Source organism: Schistocerca americana, chromosome X, assembly GCF_021461395.2.
Source record: "Schistocerca americana isolate TAMUIC-IGC-003095 chromosome X, iqSchAmer2.1, whole genome shotgun sequence".
In the NCBI taxonomy this organism is placed as follows: Eukaryota; Metazoa; Arthropoda; class Insecta; order Orthoptera; family Acrididae; genus Schistocerca; species Schistocerca americana.
In genome coordinates this window covers 616,446,911-616,473,040 of record NC_060130.1, presented here as the reverse complement: position 1 = coordinate 616,473,040, position 26,130 = coordinate 616,446,911, and the positions used below count along the sequence as shown (strand labels likewise).

The following is a 26,130-nucleotide window of genomic DNA, read 5'->3' as shown; positions in this document are numbered from 1 at the left end:
TCTTTTAATTCACTCCACACCCCATAACCTCTGATTATCTGCAAAGATAAAGGACAAAGAAGAAGAAATAAGTTCCTAGGGCTGCATTTACCTTTTATTTCTGTCTTTCTAACATAAAGAGCTGGCCATGTTAATTGTTTTATGGTAAATACTGAATGTAATAAACAAGTTTCATGTCTATTCCCATTTGTACCTTCTTACAACAGCTCATACATTCTTAACGGTGTCTGAAGTGCAAAGATTCCTCGCACCTTGAATCTCTGTGAGCAAACAAACTAGACAAATGTTTTTCATGGCCTTTTACCCCGCATTCCACCAGTTTATAAGGTGCAGCAATCTTACTGAGCACTGAAGAAAATGAAAGAAGGAATGTCGTTCCTCATACTTTTTTCCTTTAAAAAAGAATGAAGGTAATGTATGTTTCAGCTTACCATCAACTTTCTCACTATTTTGATGCTAATGGACAAACATATCATATAAATGTGCATCCCATACAACTAGTTAAAGGCTTTACAAATTTTATATTCTTCAGTAAATCAATGATGAACATAAAATTTATTTCAATGTGGAGCATGAAACTGCTTTCAATGATTGTTACTTGCACATGACTGCCTCAAATATATGGAAAAAGAGTGTCCCAAATGATTGGAAAGTGTCTCGTGCTATTCCCGTTTTCAAGATGAGTTGCAGGACAGATGCATAGGTTACAGGCCTCAAACATTAATATTTCCTAACTTCTAGAAATCTGTTGCACCATTTCTGCATTTAGCCAAGTAAAGCAAGCAAGAGCTTATGAAATGTAAATAAGTACGCTACTGAAATTAAAGTAGCCTTTAGCATACCTCAAATAATATGAAAGTTCAATTTTATTATTGATGTACATAAAAATATAGTACATGAGATTGGTAGCTTTCCGAGTTTTTTTGTGACATACAAAACAACATGCAGATAATGGTTTCTCGTTAAACGGCAATGTAACAATTTGTGCACACCAATAAGCGTGTCATTGCAATATAAGGTGAAGACATAAAAGACTGATTGCAGTAAGCAGTACGACAAGTTACAAAAATGAAACCTTGGACAAGCACACATGAAACTTCACTTCACAATGACGACAACAGAAACACAAATAATGTAAATATTGACACATTCACTGCAGAATGACCTCAAGATTATTTATATACATCTGTGGGAATATGTCAGTTATGAACAAATGATATATGAATACTAATATCAGGTACGAAGAAGTCAGTACAACATCTCACACAATAAGTTATGACAGTAACAAGCATCTACAATAATTTTTCAATCGGTAGATAATTAGTCTCCATAAAACAAAATAGTATGACTCACTACCATCGTAACTTGAAGGTATACTATTTCCCTGGACATCTGAGTGTTCTGAAAATATCACACACCAGTTTAACAAAGGTGGGTACAAACAAAGTGTTTTACTGCTGTGGAGAGAGAAAGGGTGGGGGGGGGGGGGGGTTAGTGCTGTATTAGAATAACTGATTAGCACAGTTATTTTGGTGATGCAAAAGAAAAGCACAAAACATAAGTAGTTCACAAGAAGCTGCTCACTCACCTGGCCACAGCTAGCATATGCTGTTTCCTTCTCTTACATTTTTTCATACTGTTACACACTTTTAAGGCTTTAGGAGAATAGATAGAATAGTTTTTGAATGACAGCACTATTCAAAATATTACCAAAAGTGTGAAATACTAGAAGCACAAAGGCACAACTCACTTGCATTAACAGTCCACAATGCAAGCGTGATAAATAATTTATGCATAAGAAAGTATTATTTGAGAAGGAATGGCAGAATAACAGTATTATGGCAAATAAGCAAATTGACATTGATTTCTTACAAAAGGTGTGCAATATAATACGAAATTGTCCTTCCTGTTAGAGGTATTTCCTAGCTGTTAACACCTGATGATATGCGTTTCAGGAACTATCTAAATCAGCTACTTATTTTCCAAATCAGCCTAGTACTGACATCAGAAGTTTAAAGCTGTAAAGAAAAATACAAACTGCACAAGTCTTTTATTAATTAAAATTTGCCAACTAAAGTAAATTCAGTATTTCCTGCTTCATAAAACAATATGACAACTGAAAATAAGTCACTGGGCAGCAAACTAGTACTTTTCGAACAGGCCAATTTAAATGGAAGAACATCTTACCATGCCAATGAATAAGTGACTTTATGAGCTCACAACCATCTAGTTTGTCATTATTGTCTGCATCATGCATTTTGAAATAGTGAAACTGAAGTTCCTGTTCAGTCATTTTGCTTGTATCTATTGGAACTTCCATGTGTTCCTGTATGTGGCTGCAACAAGGAAATATTCCCATTAATTATTTGACAGGTACAGTAAAGTAAGACAGATATTGCTTAACTTTCTCGACAGGTTAAAATTTCACACTAGACTGGAACTAGTTTCAGTCTCTGAATTTCTAATTAACTAAGCTGCTTTACAGGCCACCAAAGAATGCAACACTGACTGATTAATACTTTAAAATCAGCCACAAACCTTGGTGTTATGGCTTTCACTTTCAGAGGAGGTCTTTTGTATAATTCTGCAGGACTGACACACTTGGGACACAAAAAGACTGGCTCCATCACAGCCTAAAATTACTTTCAGGACAAAGTGCAATCAGTTAGTTAACTATAATAATGGAATATACTGTGTGAAATGAAGAAAAAATACACCAAGTGAAGCTAATGACTCACTCAGCATTGAACAGTTGACTGGCAAATAAACAAGAAATACAGCTAAGCTTACTTAGAGCTAACTAATAACACTGGAAACAATGCCAATTTTATAAATAACTGGACACAAGAATAAACAGTACAGAACTGACAACATGAGGGGATGTAACAGTATCACCAATGCAAGATAATTATACAATAGCAAATCTCCCATCCACATTTTTGAGGTGTGCTACACGTTGTCCTCCTATTGTTTCAAGTTTATACAATATACTGTCTCACTACTAACAACCTGATATTGGGACCACTCAAGATGGAAGCACCGCGTAGTGATGAAAACTAACCCTGTCACAAAGCAGGTGTACTATCTGATCAAAACTATTTGGACACCTTACGTAATGTGAAACTGACTGCTAGATGTCAAGAGAGGCACACCCACCAGTCTTGTGGAAATCCAATGGAAGGGTTTGTATTTGGCAAATGCCTGGAGAACAGTACCTATCATTACATGTAATGCAGTAGTGAAGTACAGAGAAAACAGTGTTACAACACAAGGATGTTTTTGATGGTTAGGGCATGGTCCCCTATTGTGCTTAGAGGAAGTGCTAAACGCAGAAGGATATGAACAAATTTTATAGCACAGTGTTCTGCATACAGCAGAGAAACAATTCAGAGACTACGACTGTTTGTATCACAGCATGACAATGCAACCTGCCATAAGTCAACATCTGCGAGGCAATGATTTGTGAACAATAACGTTCCAGACATGCAATGGCTGGTCCAGAGACGTGACCTGAACCCAAAAGAACACCTTTGGGATGAGTCAGAATGTTGAATTTGCTCCAGATCCAAGCATACAACATCACTAACTTCTATGATTTCAGGTCTTGAGGAGGAATGGGCTGCCATGCCTCCACACACATTCAAATACCTCACTGAAAGTGTACAGAGTTCATGCTGTCATAAAGGTGAAGTGTGGGCACACCCCATATTAATGTCCATTTCTTGGTGTCTGGATACTTTTGATCAGATAGTGTACATTTACTATATTAAAAAAAAAAGTAATTTTGTATAGAGGTGCATCTACCCATCTTCACTGAATCGAGTTCCAGTTACCTATTTTAGTTCAGCTGCCCCTGCTCATCTCATATACTCTGTTCATAATACATCATCCAGCAATGGAGACATAGAGAACTTACTCATGAAATTTACATCCTGTTCTTTAAAGCTTTGGATTTTGAGTGTCTCTTGTGTTCTTTAATGCTTTTAATTACACAACCAGTACTGAATGACACAATTTTTAAATTCAATAAAGGAACCTAATGTAACACTCACATTTTCTTGCAGAGGTACTACACATGTTGGCATTAAAACACGGTGAGAATAAGGTAAGAGGTGGCAAATTTCTAAGTTTCAAATACAATTTGAGGAGTAAAATAACATTTAACTGAGGATGCCAATGTTCATATATAATATAAGTTGTTGAGACAGTAAGTGCAAATGGAAAGCAACAAAACAAGACTCTGAGTTTATATCTGTAGTGAAATTAGAAAAATGATGTACCTTTCATGAATGTACACACATACTGTGGTAGCTAAAACACGCCATCCCAAATACACCCAAAATGAGAAAATATGTCAAAGGTTCTCACTAACTGATAACAGAAAAGTGGCCAATTTTCTTACGTAGGCAAATCATTTTAATAACTACTATTGCAAAATTATGACACCGACTTAAAAAACAGGAGTTATATACCGTCTTATGTTGCATCGGAAACAGACTTTGGAGAGGATGTCAATGAGATAACAAAATCAAATTGTAACATGTTAACAGTGACCCAAACCACTGTCCTGCTGTCAGAAGAAGAAATATCTAAAATCTTTTCCACTCCATTGGCTGGCTGATACAGCAACTGTTACAAACTCACACAGGTTTTTGACGAATGCTTATTTTCAGATCACTACATAATCTGGTGATGCCCCAAAAGAGTGAAATGCATTATTAAATAATCATTATTTTGGAACCAAGATGGTTTTCTTTTTGAAAGAACAAATATCTGTCCTACTGAACCAAATGTATGAAAACACACAACTCAAATATAGAATGTGAGTTGACCTGCACAATTCAAGCCTATCAGTCTGCGTTTTTCTATGGTTGGTTGGTTGGCTGGTTGGTTCGGGGGAGGGGACCGAACAGTGATGTCATTGGTCCCATCAGATTAGGGATGAATGGAAAAGGAAGTCAGCTGTGCCCTTTACAGGAACCATCATGGCATTTACCTGAAGCAATTTAGGGAAAACTTGGAAAACCTAAATCAGGATGGCTGGATGCAGGTTTCAGCTATCATCCTCTTGAATGTGAGTCAAGTGTGCTAACCATTGCACCACCTTGGATGGCTATTCTGACAGGAAAAATGAAATGGAATCATTATTTGTCTGTTTCAATTTGATTTCAGTGGTGAATTTTCTATCTTGCCTGCACAACAATAGCATGAACTTGACTGATAACAGTTTTATAGACAGTTTTTCAGGTTAAAACAATCTGTATCCAGTTTTTAATGGACAAACTGATCACGATACACAGTTAATGAAAATAAATAGTGTAACACCTTACAGCTCTGGGCCACGTTCATACAAAGCAGTGAAGTTTGTTAATGAGACGAAGATACAATGGTTTAGGAATAAGTTGAGGTAATATGGGATGAGGTATAAACAAAAAGAGCTGTGGAATTCAATACATTCAAATTGTGTGTCATTATTTGAAAGTAGCTTTCCTAAAAAGTTATCCAGAAATGTTATTAAAAAGGAAAAGGACAAGTAAGCCATTGATAACTACTGGGAAAATGAAAATTTATATGGGCACCAGAACAAGTGTCAAGATCCAATGTTACCTGCATTCTTAAAAAGTGTAATATTTTAAGGAAAAGCATTAAAATGTTTAGAAACATGCACCTCCTGACAGAAATTAATAATGCAGATAAGATTAAAATCATATGGGACATTGTGAAATGAGATATACGACAACTCATCCATGGCACAGCAAATCATCACAAAGAAAATGGGTGACAAATTTTCATCTAATTTCCTTACTGATATCCTTTTCCAATATATTCAAAAAAATAATAACATACTCAAGAATAGTTTCACACATAAGAAGAAACGATTTACTTAGCATATCAAAGTTTGGATTCCACAAGGGTTGCTCAGCTGAGAATTCTACTAATATATTCACTCACATAATTTTAAAATCCTTAAATACAACAATATTGCCAGTTGGAATTTTTTGCTATCTTTGCTAGTCATTTGATTGCCTAGATCAAGTTAATCCCTTAGAAAAACTTACGTTTTCTGGAACTGATGGCTTTATGAACAATTGATTTGAATCCGGCTTAACAAAACAAATGCAAAAAGTTGTGGTAAAATATACAAACAATGTTGAAAGGAGAGAACATTTTAGTGACTGGGGAAAAATAAAAAGAGGGAGGTCCCACAGGGTACCCTTTCACGTGTGATATATATATATCCCTCTTTTTATTCTTCCCCAGTCACTAAAATTTTCTCTCCTTTCAACATTGTTTGTATATTTTACCACAACATAAAAAAATAGAGGGAAACATTCCACGTAGGAAAAATATATCTAAAAACAAAGATGATGTGACTTACCAAATGAAAGTGCTGGCAGGTCGACAGACACACAAACAAAACAAACACAAACATACACACAAAATTCAAGCTTTCGCACCAAACTGTTGCCTCATCAGGAAAGAAGGAAGGAGAGGGAAAGGCGAAAGGATGTGGGTTTTAAGGGAGAGGGTAAGGAGTCATTCCAATCCCGGGAGCGGAGAGACTTACCTTAGGGGGAAAAAAGGACGGGTATACACTCGCACACACACACACACATATCCATCCACACATATACAGACACAAGCAGACATATTTAAAGACCATTGTGTCTGTATATGTGTGGATGGATATGTGTGCGTGTGTGCGAGTGTATACCCGTCCTTTTTTCCCCCTAAGGTAAGTCTTTCCGCTCCCGGGATTGGAATGACTCCTTACCCTCTCCCTTAAAACCCACATCCTTTCGTCTTTCCCTCTCCTTCCTTCTTTCCTGATGAGGCAACAGTTTGTTACGAAAGCTTGAATTTTGTGTGTATGTTTGTGTGTCTGTCGACCTGCCAGCACTTTCATTTGGTAAGTCACATCATCTTTGTTTATATATATATATATATATTAAAAAAATGATAAACAGACCTGAACTTTTCGACTCTGTAAGCGCAGAAGAGGGAATTAGTGATCATAAGGCTGTTGAAGCATCCCTGAATATGGAAGTAAATAGGAATATAAAAAAGGGAGGAAATTTATCTGTTTAGCAAGAGTAATAGGAGGCAGATTTCAGACTACCTAACAGAACAAAACGAAAATTTCTGTTCCGACACTGACACTGTTGCGTGTTTATGGAAAAAGTTCAAGGCAATCGCAAAATGCGTTATAGACAGGTAAGTGCCGAGTAAAACTGTGAGGGACGGGAAAAACCCACCATGGTTCAACAACAAAGTTAGGAAACTACTGCGAAAGCAAAGAGAGCTTCATTGCAAATTTAAACGCAGTCAAAACCTCTCGGACAAACAGAAGCTAAACAATGTCAAAGTTAGCGTAAGGAGGGCTATGCGTGAAGTGTTCAGCGAGTTCGAAAGTAAAACATTATGTACCAACTTGACAGAAAATCCTAGGAATTTCTGGTCTTACGTTAAATCAGTAAGTGGACCGAAACAGCATATCCAGACACTCTGGGATGATAATGGCATTGAAACAGAGGATGACACACGTAAAACTGAAATACTAAACATCTTTTTCCAAAGCTGTTTCACAGAGGAAGACCGCTCTGCAGTCCCTTCTCTAAATCCTCGCACGAACAAAAAAAATTGCTGACATCGAAATAAGTGTCCCAGGAATAGAAAAGCAACTGAAATCACTCAACAGAGGAAAGTCCACTGGACCTGACGGGATACCAATTTGGTTCTACACAGAGTACACGAAAGAACTTGCCCCCCTTCTAACAGCCATGTGCCACAAGTCTCCAGAGGAACAGAAGGTTCCAAATTATTGGAAAAGAGCACAGGTAGTTCCAGTTTTCAAGAAGGGCCGTCGAGCAGATGCACAAAACTATAGGCCTATACTTCTGACATCAATCTGTTGTAGAATTTTAGAACATGTTTTTTGCTCGCGTATCATGTCTGGAAACATCCCCCAGGCTGTGGCTAAAGTGCTAGATCTGCAAGGTTCGCAGGAGAGCTTCTGTAAAGTTTGGAAGGTAGGAGACGAGGTGCTGGCGGAAGTAAAGCTGTGAGTCATGCTTGGGTAGCTCAGTTGATAGAGCACTTGCCCGCGAAAGGCAAAGGTCCCGAGTTCGAGTCTCGGCCCGGCACACAGTTTTAATCTGCCAGGAAGTTTCAAATCATCCTATGTTTTAAGCAAGCTTCTGATTAATGCTGCAATGTCTTCCTGAGTAACCGAACCATCTTCTATTTCAGGAGGGCCTCCCATAGGGCCTGTAGGGATTCCGAATGGTGCTGACAGGTCTTTCTTCCCAGTCGATCCCATTAATGCTTGAAAGGATTCAAAACAGAGCTTTGGACAGTTCAACCCATAGCATGAATCTCTGCCTCATCCAATAACTCCTGCACAATTCTCACAACATGTGGGCACGCACTGCCAAACATTAGGATACAGTCATCACCAATAAATCAAGTGAAAGGCACGACATCCTCCAAAAGGATATCCTCCACATACTGATATGCTGTAAGGCTTCCATGCTCCACAAAGAGCAAATCTGTTCTTCCAGGCATACTCACTGCTGCTCACCACCAGAGAACCATGCTGAAAAGGTGCCCTGGATGAGAATAAGCAAGAGGAATACCTTTCCAGGTTTTCTCCAGATTCTCTCTTTACCATCAGGCGACTGCAGGCCAAAACATGACTAATCAATGGACATTTGCTCCCATTGTTGTACTCTCCAGCAGTGATATTCCCTAATGGGATGTAGCTGAGCTGTGCAATGCTCTCCGACAAGTTCTGCACCTGTAGCAGGCCTTCTGGATTGAAGACTGACTTCTTCTAGCCTTCTTCAGTCGATTCCCTCACTGACATTGACTCCCTTCAGCTGTGCGGAGTCTGTTTTGTGCTTCAGTGGTGGTGGTGGTGGTGGTGGTGGTGCTGTGGCAACTGAGGAGAAATTTAAGTTGCTAGAAGTGATCATCTCTTACCAATGTTGCTCTTCTTGGGCTCAATTTTGGTTTCCTGGCATTACGTCCAGTTTCTCTGTATCTTCTTACAGTTCTGGTAATCATGGAAGATGTAGTTCTCAACATTTTGGCTATATAATGCACGTTGCAACCACCTTCAACCAAAGCAACAGCTTTTGCAGCATCTTTAGATTTTACTGGCATGTTTACTCCAGCAAGCTCATTATAGGATCTTTATGTGATTATTGTAAACACATGTGACTGAAATGAGAACAGTACAAAGTACAACAATAAGTGCTACATGAGCAGGAAAACATTACTGCCTCATGTCCATTGATGTGTTTTTCAGGTTGCGCAGGAGAAAATGATTAAGACTGGTGCAAAAAACAATTGACAGTTCATTGTTCACTTGCAGAGCAACACATCAATAATGTACCAATACCGCATACCCCTTAAAATATATGATAAAATTACACTTCATTTATTATATGTTGAATTTTTCGTGCCAGTTAGTTTTTGTGGTGTCCACTCATGATCATCTTGGAGGTACCTCTTTAAGGCGTTTGGCACTTCACCTGCACCACCACAATATGCACAGGGTGTTTTACAATTACAGGCTTCTATGTGTTGTAGAGGGGATAATTGTGTTATGTCCAGCAACGTACCATTTGGGTGTAAGATAAGTTTGAAAATTGGATCACTTCCAAATCTCCCCCTTCACGGTATGCACACAGCAGTGCAACAAGCTCTGACCTGTGTGCTCTACAGCAGTTGCTTCACACGGCAACACTCCTGTTCATTGCACAAAGTCTATCTGTGATGCATGATTTCATACACACGGCCCAAAAACCCTCATGCACATCCACTGAGCACCATAGTCAACCCTCCTAGCTGTGAATGTACCATTTTCTCACATCATTTGTTGTAGTCAGGCGAAACTGGTACACGATGGACTGAGACAATTCAGAAAATGTTCTCGATACATGCATTGTGCAGCTCTACCATTACATACCATACTGTGAAACAGGAGATTTGAAATTGATCCAATCTTTAAATTTATTTTATATTCTAATGATACATTTCTGGACATGGCTTTCTTATCGAGACTTAATCTACAAAATCCCCGCTACAATCCCTTGAAGCCTGTGACAGGAATTGTGAAACACTCTGTATATTCACTAATAAATTTATCATAAATGATCTTCCATGATTTCAGAATAGTAGTGTCCATAGCTACAACACTAGAGGAAAAAATGATCTCTATTACCCATTTTTAAACCTGCCCGTGGCTCTGAAAGGAAATATGCAGCAACAAAAACTTATCATTTGCCCAATAAAATAAATTGTCTAAGAGACAGTAAAGCACGTTCTAAATGTAACCTAAAATCTTTTTTCTGGACAACTCCTCCAAGACTATGGATGAATTTTTACTTTAAAAGTGTCAGTGTGTAAGGAAAAAAACTAGTTTTTAAGTTTAGTTGCACGAGTACGACTGAAAAATAAAATGTTCATTACTTTTAAAACTAATCGTGTATACATATCCTGTAAACTGACTTGCTCCGCATAATTTTGATAAGAATTGCTCTATGGAACATGTAACTAACTTCTAACTAACTAACACAAAATTGCCTGCATACTCATCAGACTTAACATCTCTGGACTGTGGGGGAAATTAAAACAAGAAGTCTACATTTCAAATAAGTGAACTGGCATGTCTCCTGTACAGCAGACATATGTTCTGAAATTCTGCACCTTAAACACATTTCACATTACAAAGAAAAACAAATGACTTGCAAAGACATGAACTGGTGAGAAACATGGGCATGTATTAGTGCTCAAGGTCAACAGTCTGAGCATTTGATATTAAAGTTATAATAATAAACATGTGAACCACACCTGAGTAATGTATCTATTCACTTTTGGGACAGGAGGGGAGATATTTGTGGGACCACTTCTCCTGACAGTAGGACAGCAGTTTGTGGCACTATGATCTTGTTACTATTTGGTCAAGTTCCACACACGTTTTCTCACCGACGAGAACTTCATACACTCCTTCCAATGCCACAGAAAAAGTATTTAGTTCATTTTTTAAAGTAGATATAAAATTTAAAAATTACTTGTGTACACCAGAAAATTTTCCCAAGTGCCCACAACAACTTAGCCCAAACTGCACACTGATATATTTGCTAATTGCAGATACATTTTGGATGGCTTGGCTATGATGGCTCACCCATTAGACCTTTCTTTGCTCAGCATGTCAACTAGTATTTGCAGACTCTGGTTCACCTCAGAAATGAGAGTTATAACCAAATCATTTACTCAGAGCACATATGAAGTATTAATATGAGCAAACATCTATTTCATTCTCAAATTGTTTCCACATAATTTCTTACTCTTTCTCATGAGCAATGTTAGCAGCATTCAGAATCTGCTGATGCTGCACAGGCACTCCCTGTTGGACTGGCACCCCTTGCTGGACCGGTACCCCCTGTTGCACAGGCACACCCTGTTGGACTGGTACACCCTGCTGGACAGGCACACCTTGCTGTACAGGCACACCTTGCTGTACAGGCACACCCTGTTGCATGGGCACACCCTGCTGCATGGGCACACCCTGCTGCATGGGAACACCCTGCTGCATGGGAACACCTTGCTGGACAGGCACATGGACTTGGCCTGGCACCTGTGCATAAACTCTCATTTTATTATAAGTTTTAATAACTCATCTGACAAGAAACCGTATATTTATATTTAAGAATAGGGAGGTACAGTACATTCAACTAAACAACACATTCAGTAACTTGGAAAATGAAGATTACACAGAAAGAGTCAGAAAGGGCACTTGTGTAACACAGGTTTAATGCAGAAGACGATGCAGTTGTAAAGAGAGTGAAATACAATATCTCACATGGGATGAAGCAACTATTATAGAAAAGGGGAGTGTTTCAAGGATACAATAACAAGAATACTCAGAATTAAACAAAGCTATTTGGTAATGCCTTACAGAGCATGAAATATGCTAAAACAAAAATTTGGTTCAAGAAACAATTCAAAAGAATATAAGCATGGAGGAGCAATAATAGAAGGTACTAAATGAAACAGTAGCTAACAAGAGAGATAAAATTGCACAATAATTAAAAGCCTCAAAAAATGTTGTCCTCCACAGTGACATTCTCAGATAAATGTTTCACGGATTTTGTGTGTAATCTCAAATTTTCAACAGTTTCCTCTGTCATTATTACCAGAAGTTATGGTGGTGGTGGTCAGTGTTTAACGTCCCGTCGACAACGAGGTCATTAGAGACGGAGCGCAAGCTCGGGTTAGGGAAGGATTGGGAAGGAAATCGGCCGTGCCCTTTCAAAGGAACCATCCCGGCATTTGCCTGAAACGATTTAGGGAAATCACGGAAAACCTAAATCAGGATGGCCGGAGTCGGGATTGAACCGTCATCCTCCCGAATGCGAGTCCAGTGTGCTAACCACTGCGCCACCTCGCTCGGTCCCAGAAGTTATCTATAGGGGACTGTTGATCTTAGATGCTAAGTCCCATAGTGCTCAGAGCCATAAGTTATCTATAAGCTGCTTGGTATTTAATCCAGTTGGCAGGAAATGTGTCACAGAGACCTCGCAGAGTCACAGAACTTCCATATGACGAAAGAGTTTATGTTGATGTCTATGACTGAGGAACATTAGTAATGATGCCTAGTTTGTTAGATGGTGAATGTGGCTATAAAGATTATTAGTCAGTTCTCACACAAAATTTTGTTATTGGCTAAACCGGCTTTGAATCACTCAGTATTTTCAATAGACCATAATGCTTCTTGGCTGATGGCTGCATCAGAACCATAGGTGTGAGCATCTCCTCAAGGGTCCTACAATGTTTTGAGGCAGCCATCAGCCACGAAGAATTATATGAGGGCAAATCAGAAAGTCTTTCCCCACCTTTTTTTGCTGAATTACAGCTGTAAATCTGAAGTCAACATATCCCTTTCCAGCAGTCGACCTTTGAGGGACTGTCCTGGCCTTATCTGCTGATGACTTAGCGGCATGGCACTGCTGCACATTGTTGAAGATGGTGGTTGTGTTTCACACATCCACAGCGTATGAGCAATGAAGGGCAATTTGTTTTCTATGGAGCAAGGACGAAGACCCATCGACATTCACAGGGAAATGTAGCCTGCATATGGAGAAAAGTGTATTGCTTTGAGAAGTGTGAGGTGGTCGCGTTGTGAGTTCTCAAAAGTCTGTGACAACTTGCATGACAATGAGTGCTCAGGGATGACTGATGATATTTCCCACATGGATGCAATGGTGAAAGCGGATTAGTTTGTGTGCCTCAAAGACTTCATGAGTCACTGCAGAGAGGTTCAGTATTTAAACCAGGACACTGGCGTAAAGTCTGGTGATCAGGAACTTTATGCACCACTTCTCCTCCCTTTCTAGCCAAATACTGGCAGTGAAAATTTTTTCCATCACCAGTATTCTAACCAGCTTATCCCAGGTCATGCAGCACCGCACAAGCATGCTTTAGTGACCTCGGCCATGGAGGCAGGATGCAGGTTTGCCTGTGTCAAAAAACTTCCATCCATGTCATCTGTCGAGAAAGTGATGTTATATATATATATATATATAAAAAAAATTTCCTGCATGTACCTTATTTTGGCTAACAAGAATAGGGGAAAGACTTTCTGATTTGCCCTCACAGTAGGACACTTAAAGACTTCTGGCACGGCCATCAACCAAGTAGCATTATAGGCTACTGAAAATACTAAATAAGTCAAAACCAGTATACCCAATAACAAAATTTGTTTAAGCATTGATGGATAACCTTTATAGTTACATTTAATGAGATCACTGATGCTCTCTGTCAACAATGTGGTAAATACGAACAGATAGTGGATAATTCAGCTTATTTCTCTGTAGCCTTTCGGCAACAAGTGCCCATTCCCACACAACTCCTAAAAATATAGCCACTATCCTGATTAACATGAAAAAACATATGATCTTGTTTGACGAAACAGAAATCTTAGCCCATCCATCTACTTACTCAGGAATCTGTCAAAGAAGCCACTGAGATCAGAATGTGCAACAACAGCTATCTGTCAAAATCAGTATCGCTACCAATGTTATCCCAACACAGGCATTGACAACCTCTGGTAGCAACAGGAGTTCTGTGACTTTCATGACATATTCTGGCCAAATACATAAAGTACTACTCAACCCAGGACAACTAATGACAATGACACAGGAGAACTCACACCAAGCTTTAAATCAGATATGGCAAAAAATATGTGAAGCATTTATCCAATTCCGAAACATTCTGAAATATTCTGTGTAGTTCAAAAGGTGAAACAGAAACACATGTAGTCAATAATGATAACAATGAGTATTCAAAAGTAATACCAGATGGAGTTTATACAGCTATACAGTGTATGATGATGAAGAAGAAGAAGAAGAAGAAGAAGAAGAAGAAAAAGAAGAAGAAGAAGAAGAAGAAGAAGAAAAAACTCTGATTACTGAATATAAAAAGAATAACATTTTAACTACATACTTAGGAATCATTATTATGAACAACTTAAATCAAAAAGAACACATAGATAATGATGTGGGGAAGGTGAACCAAATATTGCATTTTATTGGCAGAACACTTAGCAGATGCAACAGATCTACTAAATAGACTGACTGCACAATGCTTGTCCGTCATCTTTAGAAGTACTGTAGTGCAGTGTGGGATCTTTATGAGGTAGGATTAATGGAGTACATCAAGAATATTAAAACAAGGGCAGCACATTTTCTATTATCATGAAATTGGGGAGAGAGTGTCATGGACATGATACAGGACTTTGGGTGGACATCGTTAAAACAAAGCCATTTTTCACTGCAGAGGGAGCTTCTCACAAAATTTCATTCACCAACATTGTCCTTCGAATGCAAAAATATTTTGTTGACACCAACCTACACAGGGAGAAATGATTTCATAATGAAATAAGGGAAATCTGAGCTTGCATGGAAAGGTAATGACATTGGTTTTTTTCCACATGCTGTTCGAGAGTGGAATAATAGAGAATTATCATTAAGGTAGTTTGATGAACCCTCTGCCAGGCACTTAAATGTGGTTGACAGAGTATCCATGTAGGTGTCGATGAATCAAGCAAAGGAACAAACTGGCTTTAGGCACAGATCCAGCTCAATTGATCACTTACAAGTCAAGAATGAAACTATAGAACAGGGCATTCAGTATGAATTAGACATTTGTTCAGGAGTTACAGATTTCAGTTTCAACAAAATCTGTAGTAGCAACCACTGTTTAACAAAGAATTCACTCCGTCTAGTTTAGTACACTGAAAAATGTAAATGTCAATCCCACACCTTCAACTAGACTTAATCACAATAGTGAGAATTCAGAAATAAAACAGGTGTCCTGCATGGAGAGTACATAGCACCAAAACTATTCTCAGCTGTCCTAAAGGGAGTTTTCTGATCCTTAAGTTGAGGAAGTTAAAGAAAGAGTTAATGTTAGTTGCACATGTCTGACCAACACTTGCTTGTCTCTAGTGCAGATAAACATCAACAAAGTAATGTAATGATACAAAAAAGCAAATATGAAAGCAGGCTAGAAAATAAATTATAATTTCAACTGTAGCCAGTGCACTCACCTTGTTTACACAAGGATATAATAATAGTAGTAGTACTAATAATAATAATAATGATAATAATAATAATAATAATAATACTATCACATCCACAGTTTGATAGATGCTTCCCCCAGACTTTTACAAGGATAGCAGTTTTCAGCTACACACATATACATTGTTTCCTAATGTCATCTACCCATTACCTGTTACATCAGCACTCATCTCTTGGAATCCAGCAAAGAATTCCCTTGGTCCACCTATGAGCCAATTGCATGGCCATATGTCCTCCTTAACACCATTTCATTTCATATAAAATTATTCTTCGACACCACTTAGTTCCCTGATCAATTCATTTGTTTGCCTGTCTCTGTTAATAATTGTCAACATGTTCCTCTTCACTGTTCATGGAGTATCATTCAGTCATTGCCTTACTAGGGTACATCAGAAGAGCTAATACACACTAAAATTTATGTTTCAGATACAATAGAAGCCTACTTTTGAAATTCATATTTTACACTGCCAGTCACTAAAATTGCAACACGTGAAGACAGCATTCAACAAATGGCAAATTGGCATGAAATGTAGCACATGCTTGGGTATACAAATTATTACCATTTCAGCTCAACTGCACAAAAGTGGCATGGGTAACACCAGATATATACTGTGTATAAAAATGATCCAGTCACATTAATTTGACCACCACGTAAGTTCAATACCGATGCGCAGTAAGCACTCACAGATGGCAGCACTAGCAATGAAGGGTATATATAGTGTCAAGGGGGGACACAAAACAGTGCAGTCATCGCAATGCAGAAATGGAGAGAATTATCTGACATCTGTAACGGTATGATAATTGACTTTTGGCGCATTGGTAGAAGCATTTCTGAAACAGCTAAGTTTGTACACGGTTTGCATGCCACTGTGGTTTAAGTGTACAGTGCACGGCGAAATGGTGCTATCCCAAACTGGTGCCAAGGGAACTGTTGCAACACAGGCCATGAAAGACAGGGATGAACGATAGCTGTGGAGATGTATATGGGTGAACAGACATGCAACTGTTAAACAACTGACCACCCAGATGAACTAAGGAGCTACCAACAGTGTCTCCTCAAAATATATTCAGCGAACATAGCTGCATGTGGACCTCCACAGCAGGCAAGTGGTTCATGTACACACGTTAACTACTGTTCATATGTGACAAGTCTGTAATTTGCACACCAGTACCATAACCGGATGTCCACTGACTCATGACAGGTTGGTTTCAGATGGATCATATTTTATGTGCTATCGGACATACAGCCACTGGCATGTACCACATAAAAGTCTGCAACCCTGCAACACTCATCAGAATGGTTCAGGCATTTTGTGGCTGTCCCTAGACGATCACACCATTCTGCAAGTATGCATCAATCCTTGAGGACCATGTCCACCCCTACATGCTGTTTGCTTTTCCTCAGCATGATGGCATCTACCAGCAAAATAATGCAATGTGTCACACAGCTCACAGTGTACGTGTGTGGTTCAAAGGCACCACCTGCCCTCCCAACTCCCCATATTTACACCTAATCGAGAATCTGTGGGACCACATCAATAGGGCTGTTCGTGCCAAGGATGTTCAACTGGGAAACCTAGCACAGCAGGCCACGGCATTGAGTAGGCATGGCTCCAAATCCCTCACAGTAACTTAGAGAACCTTTAACAATACAAGGATCATTACAAGCCAAAAGATAGTCCCAGGCCATGCAAATAAATCTTTGTTGTAACTTTATTTATCACGAGTGTTCGCCAGGCATCAGAGAATGCCCAAATATAGCAGGCAGCGAGATGACAGTAAGAGCCTAGCACAGTCATCTGCCATGTAGTGGCAGAAGTACAGAACTAAACAATGAATTGAAGTGGCTAAAAGGTGCTGCCACCTACAGAAAAAAGGGTGATCTAAATGCTGATGACTATTTAGAAATGATTATGTTTAAATAATCAGTTGTCTAACAATTTCTGTATTTTACTGAAAACTTTGAGTGCACCAATAATTGTTTCCTAAAGTGTATAATTATAGCAGAACATTTTTCAGATAAATTTGTTGGTTGAATGCGAGTTATAGCACTGATTATATATGGTGAATACATGATACAAACAACGTATGATAAATGAATGATATTTACCAGCTAAAATCACCAGAACTGGCTCCATGAATAGGACACTGTATAGCAGATGAAGACAACAAAAGGTACTTTGAATATTTTTGTATTAAGGAAAGTAACTACTGTGGTGGATATTGAAGCTACATACACAATTTTACAAGAGTTTTTGCACGTGACAACCTGTTCTCTCAAAGCTACAAGAGTGCAAGCTAAAGTGATTGTAGTTCTCGAAAGTTTAATTGTTTCAATACAGGTTATGTATTGCATGAAAGATCATGTCTGAGTAGTTAGCGAAAATTACAATTATGTCAAAGAGATGCTTAAGTTTAGATCAAACAGCTGTATACTTTTCAAAATTTACCACCATAGTGGTAGCAGTTTTTTATCATCAAATACATGTTTTGGTGATTACGTCAGTACTGAAATCTTCACTAGGTAGTTTTATGTCTGTTGCTGATCCATATTAGTCAGCAAACTGGTAAATGTTGTCCTCTCAAAGTTGGTTACAAGTAGTTGTGCATATATCTTTATGGCATTGACTTTACAACAGTAATTATTCGGTTCCTTTTGCAACAATTATTTTCATGTGGTAAAGTACTTACTCTGATTTTGGTAGAGCGACTAACATTGGTTGTAAGCTGAGTACTGTACTACACGCGATTGTCTGCCCACAGTTACGAAGGAATCCAATCGCCACTCACAGTCACTTTTAGGAGCAAAACAATTATCCACAGTAGGGTAAAACAGGCTGGGGAATCGCAAACCTCACCGACTTGTTTCCTGCATGTCTTGTAGTGATCCGCATTGCGAAAGGTGGTTGGTTATTCAGGCTCTTGACAGATGGTAACATTAATGTTATTGGACAGTACGTATGAGGAAATATTACACATCGGGTTTCTCATTTAGAAAATGCATTTGAATGTTGGTTATTAGCAAGTCAATTTTGTTATACATCATATAAGAAGGAGAAACATATACCAGCATGTGACAGAATCATACAATAGCCGCATCACCATCGACTGAGACTGCAGTTTAACATTTTGTATACTGTTGCCTGCAATGGCTGAGATCCCACAACTGTCATGCCAAAGAAGGGTATAAGAGGCCAGGAGGACCAGACTCAAAGCCACGCAGGACCTCAGTGGCCCTGCACAATTAGCACCTGACAGAACAGACACTGTTTGCTCCCTCATGCAGGATTGTACATCCACATCGCATATCCCGAGTCCAGATATAACCTGGTTTGCAGGGATATAACCTTGTTTGCAACAAGATAAGTACCCATTGAGACAGTGTAACATTACATTATCTTGAGCACCACAGACTACCAGTGCAGCAACCACTGTTGTGGCTTCTCCTCATGCACCAACGGAGAGTGGTATGCCAACAATTGTGCACTAAATGACAGCACTGGACATGAGAGCAGCACAACATCATTTTTGAGATGAACCCTGGTTCTGTGTAGAGCATCATGATGGACATATCACTATGAAGAGGTGCAGCAGAGAATAAGTGTTGCACAAATGCATTCACCATCCTCAGCACAGCACCTGGTGAGATGGCATGTGGTGCATTTGGGTATACACACGATCACCGCTGGTTCACGCAACCTTTAATTTGGACATAAACTGTTAAATTTCTCATGTTTTAATACTGGTAACTTTGCCCAACCTTTGTGGTCTCCAGGACATTGGCCCTGTACAAGATAAAAAGGATCGCAAGTTGCCTGTGCTGACCTGACCACCTCTGATACAGAGGATGTTTGACTGTTGCCTTGACCAGCACATTCTCCAGATCTCCCATCCACTCAAAACGTCCGGTCACGGGTTGCCGAGAGATGGACACACCACCACTCAGTGGCCACTATGATTGATGAATTCTGGCATAGTGTTTAAGCAGCATGGAATGACATACCCATCACCTGAGCCCAGTTCACCCCATGTCCAGCCAGATCAGAGCTGCTATTGCTGCCACGGTTGGCAGCAGCTCTGTGTACTAAATTTTGCACCTTGTATGCCTCCAAATCGCATACAAATTCTTGCTACTATACTGTATAATAGCCAGGAATTCCAAGTCAATTTGGGAGAAACTACAACATCAGCTGTTGCCTTGCTGCACGGTGACCTTAGAAGCACCAGTCTCTCACAACCCAAAAAATTGAATTGTTGTACAGGATATACTGTAAACTGTAACCAATTGTAAGTAAAGTCCTTTGCTTTGCCTTCTGCACTCTCTAGTTCACTGTCAGTTCACTCTCCTTCTGTCAACTGTACAGAAGCAATATGCCTATCAAAAGTTGTGACTAACTGCAGATCTAAAGAAACACTTTCAAGGAGAGAGGTACTTCCTGACTTTTGTTCCAGTATGTGTGAATATGGCAGTCTTTAGCAGCTTTCTAAAGGAAGATGTTGACAGAAAAAGATACAAAACACGTTGTAAATATCAAAGACTGAAAGGCCAGCACACACATTTGATCTCAGAACATTCTGTATGTGTGTATTAGTTGTCCTTTATAAGCAGTCCCTACTGTGTGCTTTGAACCAGATGAATAATTATGGTAAGGCTCAGATTCCCCTAAGTCAGATGCCATTCACAGATATATCAAATTTTGTTACAAGCAGTTCAGTATCACTGTGGATGGGAAAGAAACCTCAATCGAATAAATCACAAACACTCTCTTGCCTACACTAATGTAAAGATATACCAGATGAAAGGATTGTGACACAATAGTCACAGTCTGTTAACAAAGTATATGCATTCTGTGAGTTATATAAGAAGAATTTAATATATGTATTCACTCTTTAATCATCAATGTCTTCAGGGTGAATGCAATATGAGTTACATATGGGCTGCACTGAAGAGACACTGGAAGTAGGAAAAAAGCCAAACAAGTCCAGAGCTCAGTGGCACACATATTTCTCAACTGCTCACATTTAAGATGAATGTGAAGCCTACGGTATTGTGCATATGCAAATATCCAGAAGTATATGAACTGTAACAACTCCATCAATAATATTCTTGCTGGGTCTGCAGCCACATCATTCAATCATTTTGACAAAATATTTTGGTCATCCGTGTGGCTGGCATCTCCATGTGGGAATGCAGTTTGATAAATCTTGATTATCTGAGGCATACTGCCATGGGAATCTTGCTGGAACTGATTCTTACCCTAAACGATATGGGTACATTTACACACAGATAGTTGCTCCTGCAGCTTGCTACTGAGACCGCATCTTAAGGAATCAATTAAAATTAGACTGGCAGATAATATTATACATAGAAACAAAGGTGATCCTTTAAGTAAAATGTGGAATCCTATATGCCAGCTTTGACCACTGGAACACTGTATCTTCCATTTGCCTTATGGGTCAGCAGTGACGATTTCTCTGATAGGCACTGTCACCTCTACACGGCATGTGAAGGAGCCACAGTTCACAGTGGGACTCAGTTCTAGCAAAACTTAGCAAAAAGCATTCTCACCTGAAGATGCTTCTAATCCATGTTTATTCCTTCACTTGTTTGAAATTCAGTGCTTTTTCTTCTTCTCTTTTACTGGTAAAGATTTTACTGAATATGTGGTAGATTAAGAGGAGCTTGATAGATCTCAAGTTTGCTGTATACTGTTTATGTCTTTCCTTGTAAAGTAGAAAGATTATAACATTGTTCCAGTTTTGAGGAAGTTTGTTCTTCAGCACGTTTTCTTTAAATGGTTTTGCAAATTCCTTTTGTATTAATTTGTTTCTAGATTTAAAAAATTCAACTGACTATTACCATCTGTGGACAATTTTCTCTGTTCATAACTTGAGAGATTTTATACATCTGGTCTGGCACTATGTAGCCTATTTATGTTTCTGAGCCATCTCTCAAACTATACTAATATCTGAAGAAAACATTCCCTTATGTAAAATGTCAAATCAAACCACCTTCAATCATTCAAATTTCCTGTTGTTATTTCCTTTTAGCAACCAGTTTCAGCACTACGTTAAGACACCTTTAGGCTCCCTGATCGACGTGTAGGAAGACTCCCATGTCTGGTCCAGTCAAAATAGAGGCCAGCATTCAGTGACTGGTATCCGTAGATTTCTTCTTAACACAGCAATCCCTTCGATCAGCAAGTAATGATTGAAGGTATTGCTGCCTTAAGAAGGCATCTATGCATACCAGTCATTGAATGCTGGCCCCTACCTTGACTGGAGCAGAGGTGAGATTCTTCCTAAATGGCAATCAGGGTGCCTGAAGACGGCATAATGTAGCACTGAAACTGGTTGCTAAAATAAAATAACTGGAAATTTAGATGGCTTAAGTTTTTTATTCGACATTTTATACTGAACAGCCAAGGTCCTGCAAACATCTGAATAAAAACGGGCTTACAGAGATTTCCTTACATTGTTAGTTACTGTGCTGCCTGTCATCTCAACTTATGAAATGTAGTGTCTACCCAACATTCAACACTCAGTTTTGTCTTATTTATACTCTCACTGTTTTCCACTGTTCCTGTTCCCAAATCCTCATTTTACCTTCCTACATCCTCCTCCCTAACAAGAATTTTGTTTCCTTCTGCATATTTTACATGCTCCTATTATTGTCTGCCTGAAACTCTGTCCTCCTCTTTAATAGCTGCCATGTTCCATTTGAAATTTTCTTCTCCTTTCCTCATACTAGAAAATTTTTTTGCTGTTGGTGTAGGTATGTCTGTAAAAAATTTCCCCCTTTTTTTCTATGTCTGCGAAACTTTCATTTTCTAAGGTAGCAAACCTGCTGCTTAATTTAATGATGTATAACTCCTTATTCTGTAACAAATTCTTTCTGCTGTTTTTTCCCCTAGCATTAAATCTATTTTCACACTGCATCTTATGAGTCTAGAACCACATGCAATTCAAAGATGGTTTAGTACCACTTTTAACAGCCTGTACAAACTTAAACCATAACATCACAATTGGCTAATTCTGCAAAAGAAGCCATGCTTTAAGAAACAGTCTATGAAGATATGCTGATTAGAATAAAGTTTTAGCATGTAAGTATTGTAACATTAATAAACACAGTTATGATGTCTATTATTCATATCATGAACTGTAAACTCCTGGAGAAAGTGTCAATATGCTATAAAATATTGCATATCACTTAAGTTTTACTACATGAAAAATTACTAAATCCAACTCAAAGCATTTTATAAAATTGCTATCTACAATTCAGCAGTCAGGTGTTTAGAAACAGCAAGTGATTTTTCCTTACCGCCTGTTGCACAGGAACCTGCTGTTGCATTCCAGGTTGGTGTTGTGGAACTTGCTGGTGTTGCTGTGAACATTTGTATTGTTTCAGTACTGTACATCTACTTGGAAGAGAAAACTAGCTACAAGTATTTTCTCTTTTTATTTGCGAGTCAAAAATATTTATTTCAAAATGAAAGACAAAAGAGGGATATTAACACTATTTGAAGCAGAAGGTGGACAACTTATAGGTTCCCAAAAGAACAACAACTACACAAACATTACTGTGTGTTTCAGTCCTGTTTCAGCAGCCATTGAAGAGGCCCTCCTGTTGTACACACTGCTAAAAGTATTATTGCATGGTCACTTATGTGTGTTGGAGGCTCTATGTTCTTTCCTTGGTCACAGAAAAATACAAGTAATTTTTGAAATGTCCAGAGAAGACATTTACCAGTGTATGCTGCCTGAATCTACAATAGGATTAAGAATTATACTTAAACAAATAATCATCAGTAGCAAAATTTGTGTACTAATGCAGAACTATTGTACAAATTAAGAAAGAAGAAAAATCATGTATGTGTCTATTTACACTACTGGCCATTAAAATTGCTAGACCACGAAGATGATAGCTACAGACGCGAAATTTAACCGACAGGAAGAAGATGATGTGATATGCAAATAGGTTTTCACAGTATTCGCACAAGGTCGGCACCGATGGCGACACCTACAACGTGCTGACATGGGGAAAGTTTCCAACCGATTTCTCATACACAAACAGCAGTTGACTGGTGTTGCCTGGTGAGACGTCGTTGTGATGCCTCATGTAAGGAGGAGAAATGCGTACCACCACGTTTCCGACTTTGATAAAGGTCGGATTGTAGCCTATCACGATTGCGGTTTATCGTATCGCGACATTGTTGCTTGCATTTGCCGAGATTCAATGACTGTTAGCAGAATATGGAATCGGTGAGTTCAGAGAGTAATACGGAATGCCGTGCTGGATCCCAATGGCCTCATACCACTAGCAGTCAAGATGACAGGCATCTTATATGCATGGCTGTAACGGATCGTGCAGCCACGTCTCGATCCCTGAGTCAACAGATGGGGACGTTTGCAAGACAACAACCCTCTGCACAAACAGCTCGATGGCATTTGCAGCAGCGTGGACTATCAGCTCGGAGACCATGGCTGCGGTTACCCTTGACGCTGCATCACAGACATGAGTGCCTGCGATAGTGTACTCAAAGACAAACCTGGGTGCACGAATGGCAAGACGTCATATTCTCGGATGAATCCAGGTTCTGTTTACAGCATCATGATGGTCGCATCCGTGTTTGGTGACACCGCGGTGAACGCACATTGGAAGTGTGTATTCGTCATCGCCATACTGGTGTATCACCCGGCGTGATGTTATGGAGTGCCATTCGTTACAAGTCTTGGTTACCTCTTGTTCGCATTGATGGCACTTTGAACAATGGACGTTACATTTCAGATGTGTTACGACCCGTGGCTCTACCCTTCATTTGATCCCTGTGAAATCCTACATTTCAGCAGGATAACGCATGGCTGCATGTTGCAGGTCCTGTATGGGCCTTTGTGGATACAGAAAATATTCGACTGCTGCCATGGCCAGCACATTCTCCAGATCTCTCACCAATTGAAAGCGTCTGGTCAATGGTGGCCCAGCAACTGGCTCGTCACAATCTTGTTGAAGCTGCATGGGCAGCTGTACCTGTGCACACCATTCAAGCTCTGTTTGACTCAATGCCCAGGCGTATCAAGGCCGTTATTACGACCAGAGGTGGTTGTTCTGAGTACTGATTTCTCAGGATCTATGCACCCAAATTGCGTGAAAATGTAATCACATGTCAGTTCTAGTATAATACATTTGTCCAATGAATACCTGTTTATCATCTGCATTTCTTCTTGGAGTAACAATTTTAATGGCCAGTAATGTATTTATTCATTTATTCATCCAAGGATCATCTCAAAATGATGTATGTTTTCCCAAGGTAATACAATGCCAATCAATGGGCCAAAATATAACACACAGCATACATGACATGTACAAAAGTTTAAATTAATGTGGACGAGCAGGAAAAATAAACCGATAATGTTTGGATACAGCATTAGTAGTGTCCTGCCTGACACAGTCAACTCATATAAATATATGTGTGTAAGGTTGTGAAGCGATATGAAATGGAACGAACAGGTAAGGATTGTTGTTGAGACGGTGAATGGTGAACTTTAGTTTATTGGGAGAATTTTAGGAAAGTGTGGTTCATCCGCAAAGGAGACAGCATCTATGATGCTAGTGTGATCTATTCTTGAGTACTGCTCACAAGTGTATGGGATCCGTGCCAGCTCAGCATGCAGGTGTTATGGCTATACTTCAGGAATTCAAGTGTGAATCCCTGGAGGAGCTCAGCATGCAGGTGTTATGGCTATACTTCAGGAATTCAAGTGTGAATCCCTGGAGGGAAGAAAACACTCATTTCAAAGAACACTACTTAGAAAGTTTAGAGAACCAGCTTTTGAAGCTGACTGTACAACGATCCTACTGGTGGCCACATATATTTCGCATAGGGACCACGAAGATAAGATACGAGAAATTAGGTCTCATATTGAGCCATAGAGATAGCCATTTTTCCCTTGTTCTTGTTCTACCTGCAAGTAGAACAAGAAACGAAATGACTAGTAGTGGTACAGCATACACTCCACCACGCACCATGCTGTGGCTTGCAGAATATGTATGTAGATGCAGATATAGATCTCTAGTTTCTTCCCGTTTCTTCCAGACTATCCACATAGGCTACCTGTCATATCCTCATAAAGCATATTATGTATGCCGCGTGTTGTATATTTTGGTCGACTGACATGCAGTGTATTACCTTGACAAATCCTATATCATTGTGAGATGATACTTGGATGAATAACAACAAATAAAATAAATAAATAATTTTGTGACTGCAACAGATGAGCCACATGCAAGTGTAAGCTCAGATCACACAAGTATGTGGAAGGAAATCTGTTATTCCTTTTGAAATGGAACTGTACTGGAATTCACTGTCAATGATTCAGGAAAATGTATATCTATATGGTTGGATGAATCTAGTGTCTTATTCACTTTCCACCTTGATAAGCAAGCCTGTTCATAGTGGTCTCTCTAACTTCACCACCTGGGCTT

General features: G+C 39.1%; 1 protein-coding gene across 3 annotated transcripts in view; it reads right to left on the bottom strand.

Moving 5' to 3' along the window:
• The window catches only part of LOC124555104, a 74,452-nt gene that overhangs the window by 22,437 nt on the left and 25,885 nt on the right, over positions 1-26,130 (bottom strand). For all 3 annotated transcript variants that reach the window (XM_047128905.1, XM_047128904.1, XM_047128903.1), the window contains exons 2-4: positions 22,969-23,031; positions 11,355-11,644; positions 2,188-2,336 (exon numbers count right to left, since the gene is read on the bottom strand). In XM_047128905.1, coding sequence (XP_046984861.1) covers positions 2,188-2,336; positions 11,355-11,644; positions 22,969-23,031 — 502 coding nt within the window. The remainder of the gene's footprint in view (positions 1-2,187; positions 2,337-11,354; positions 11,645-22,968; positions 23,032-26,130) is intronic.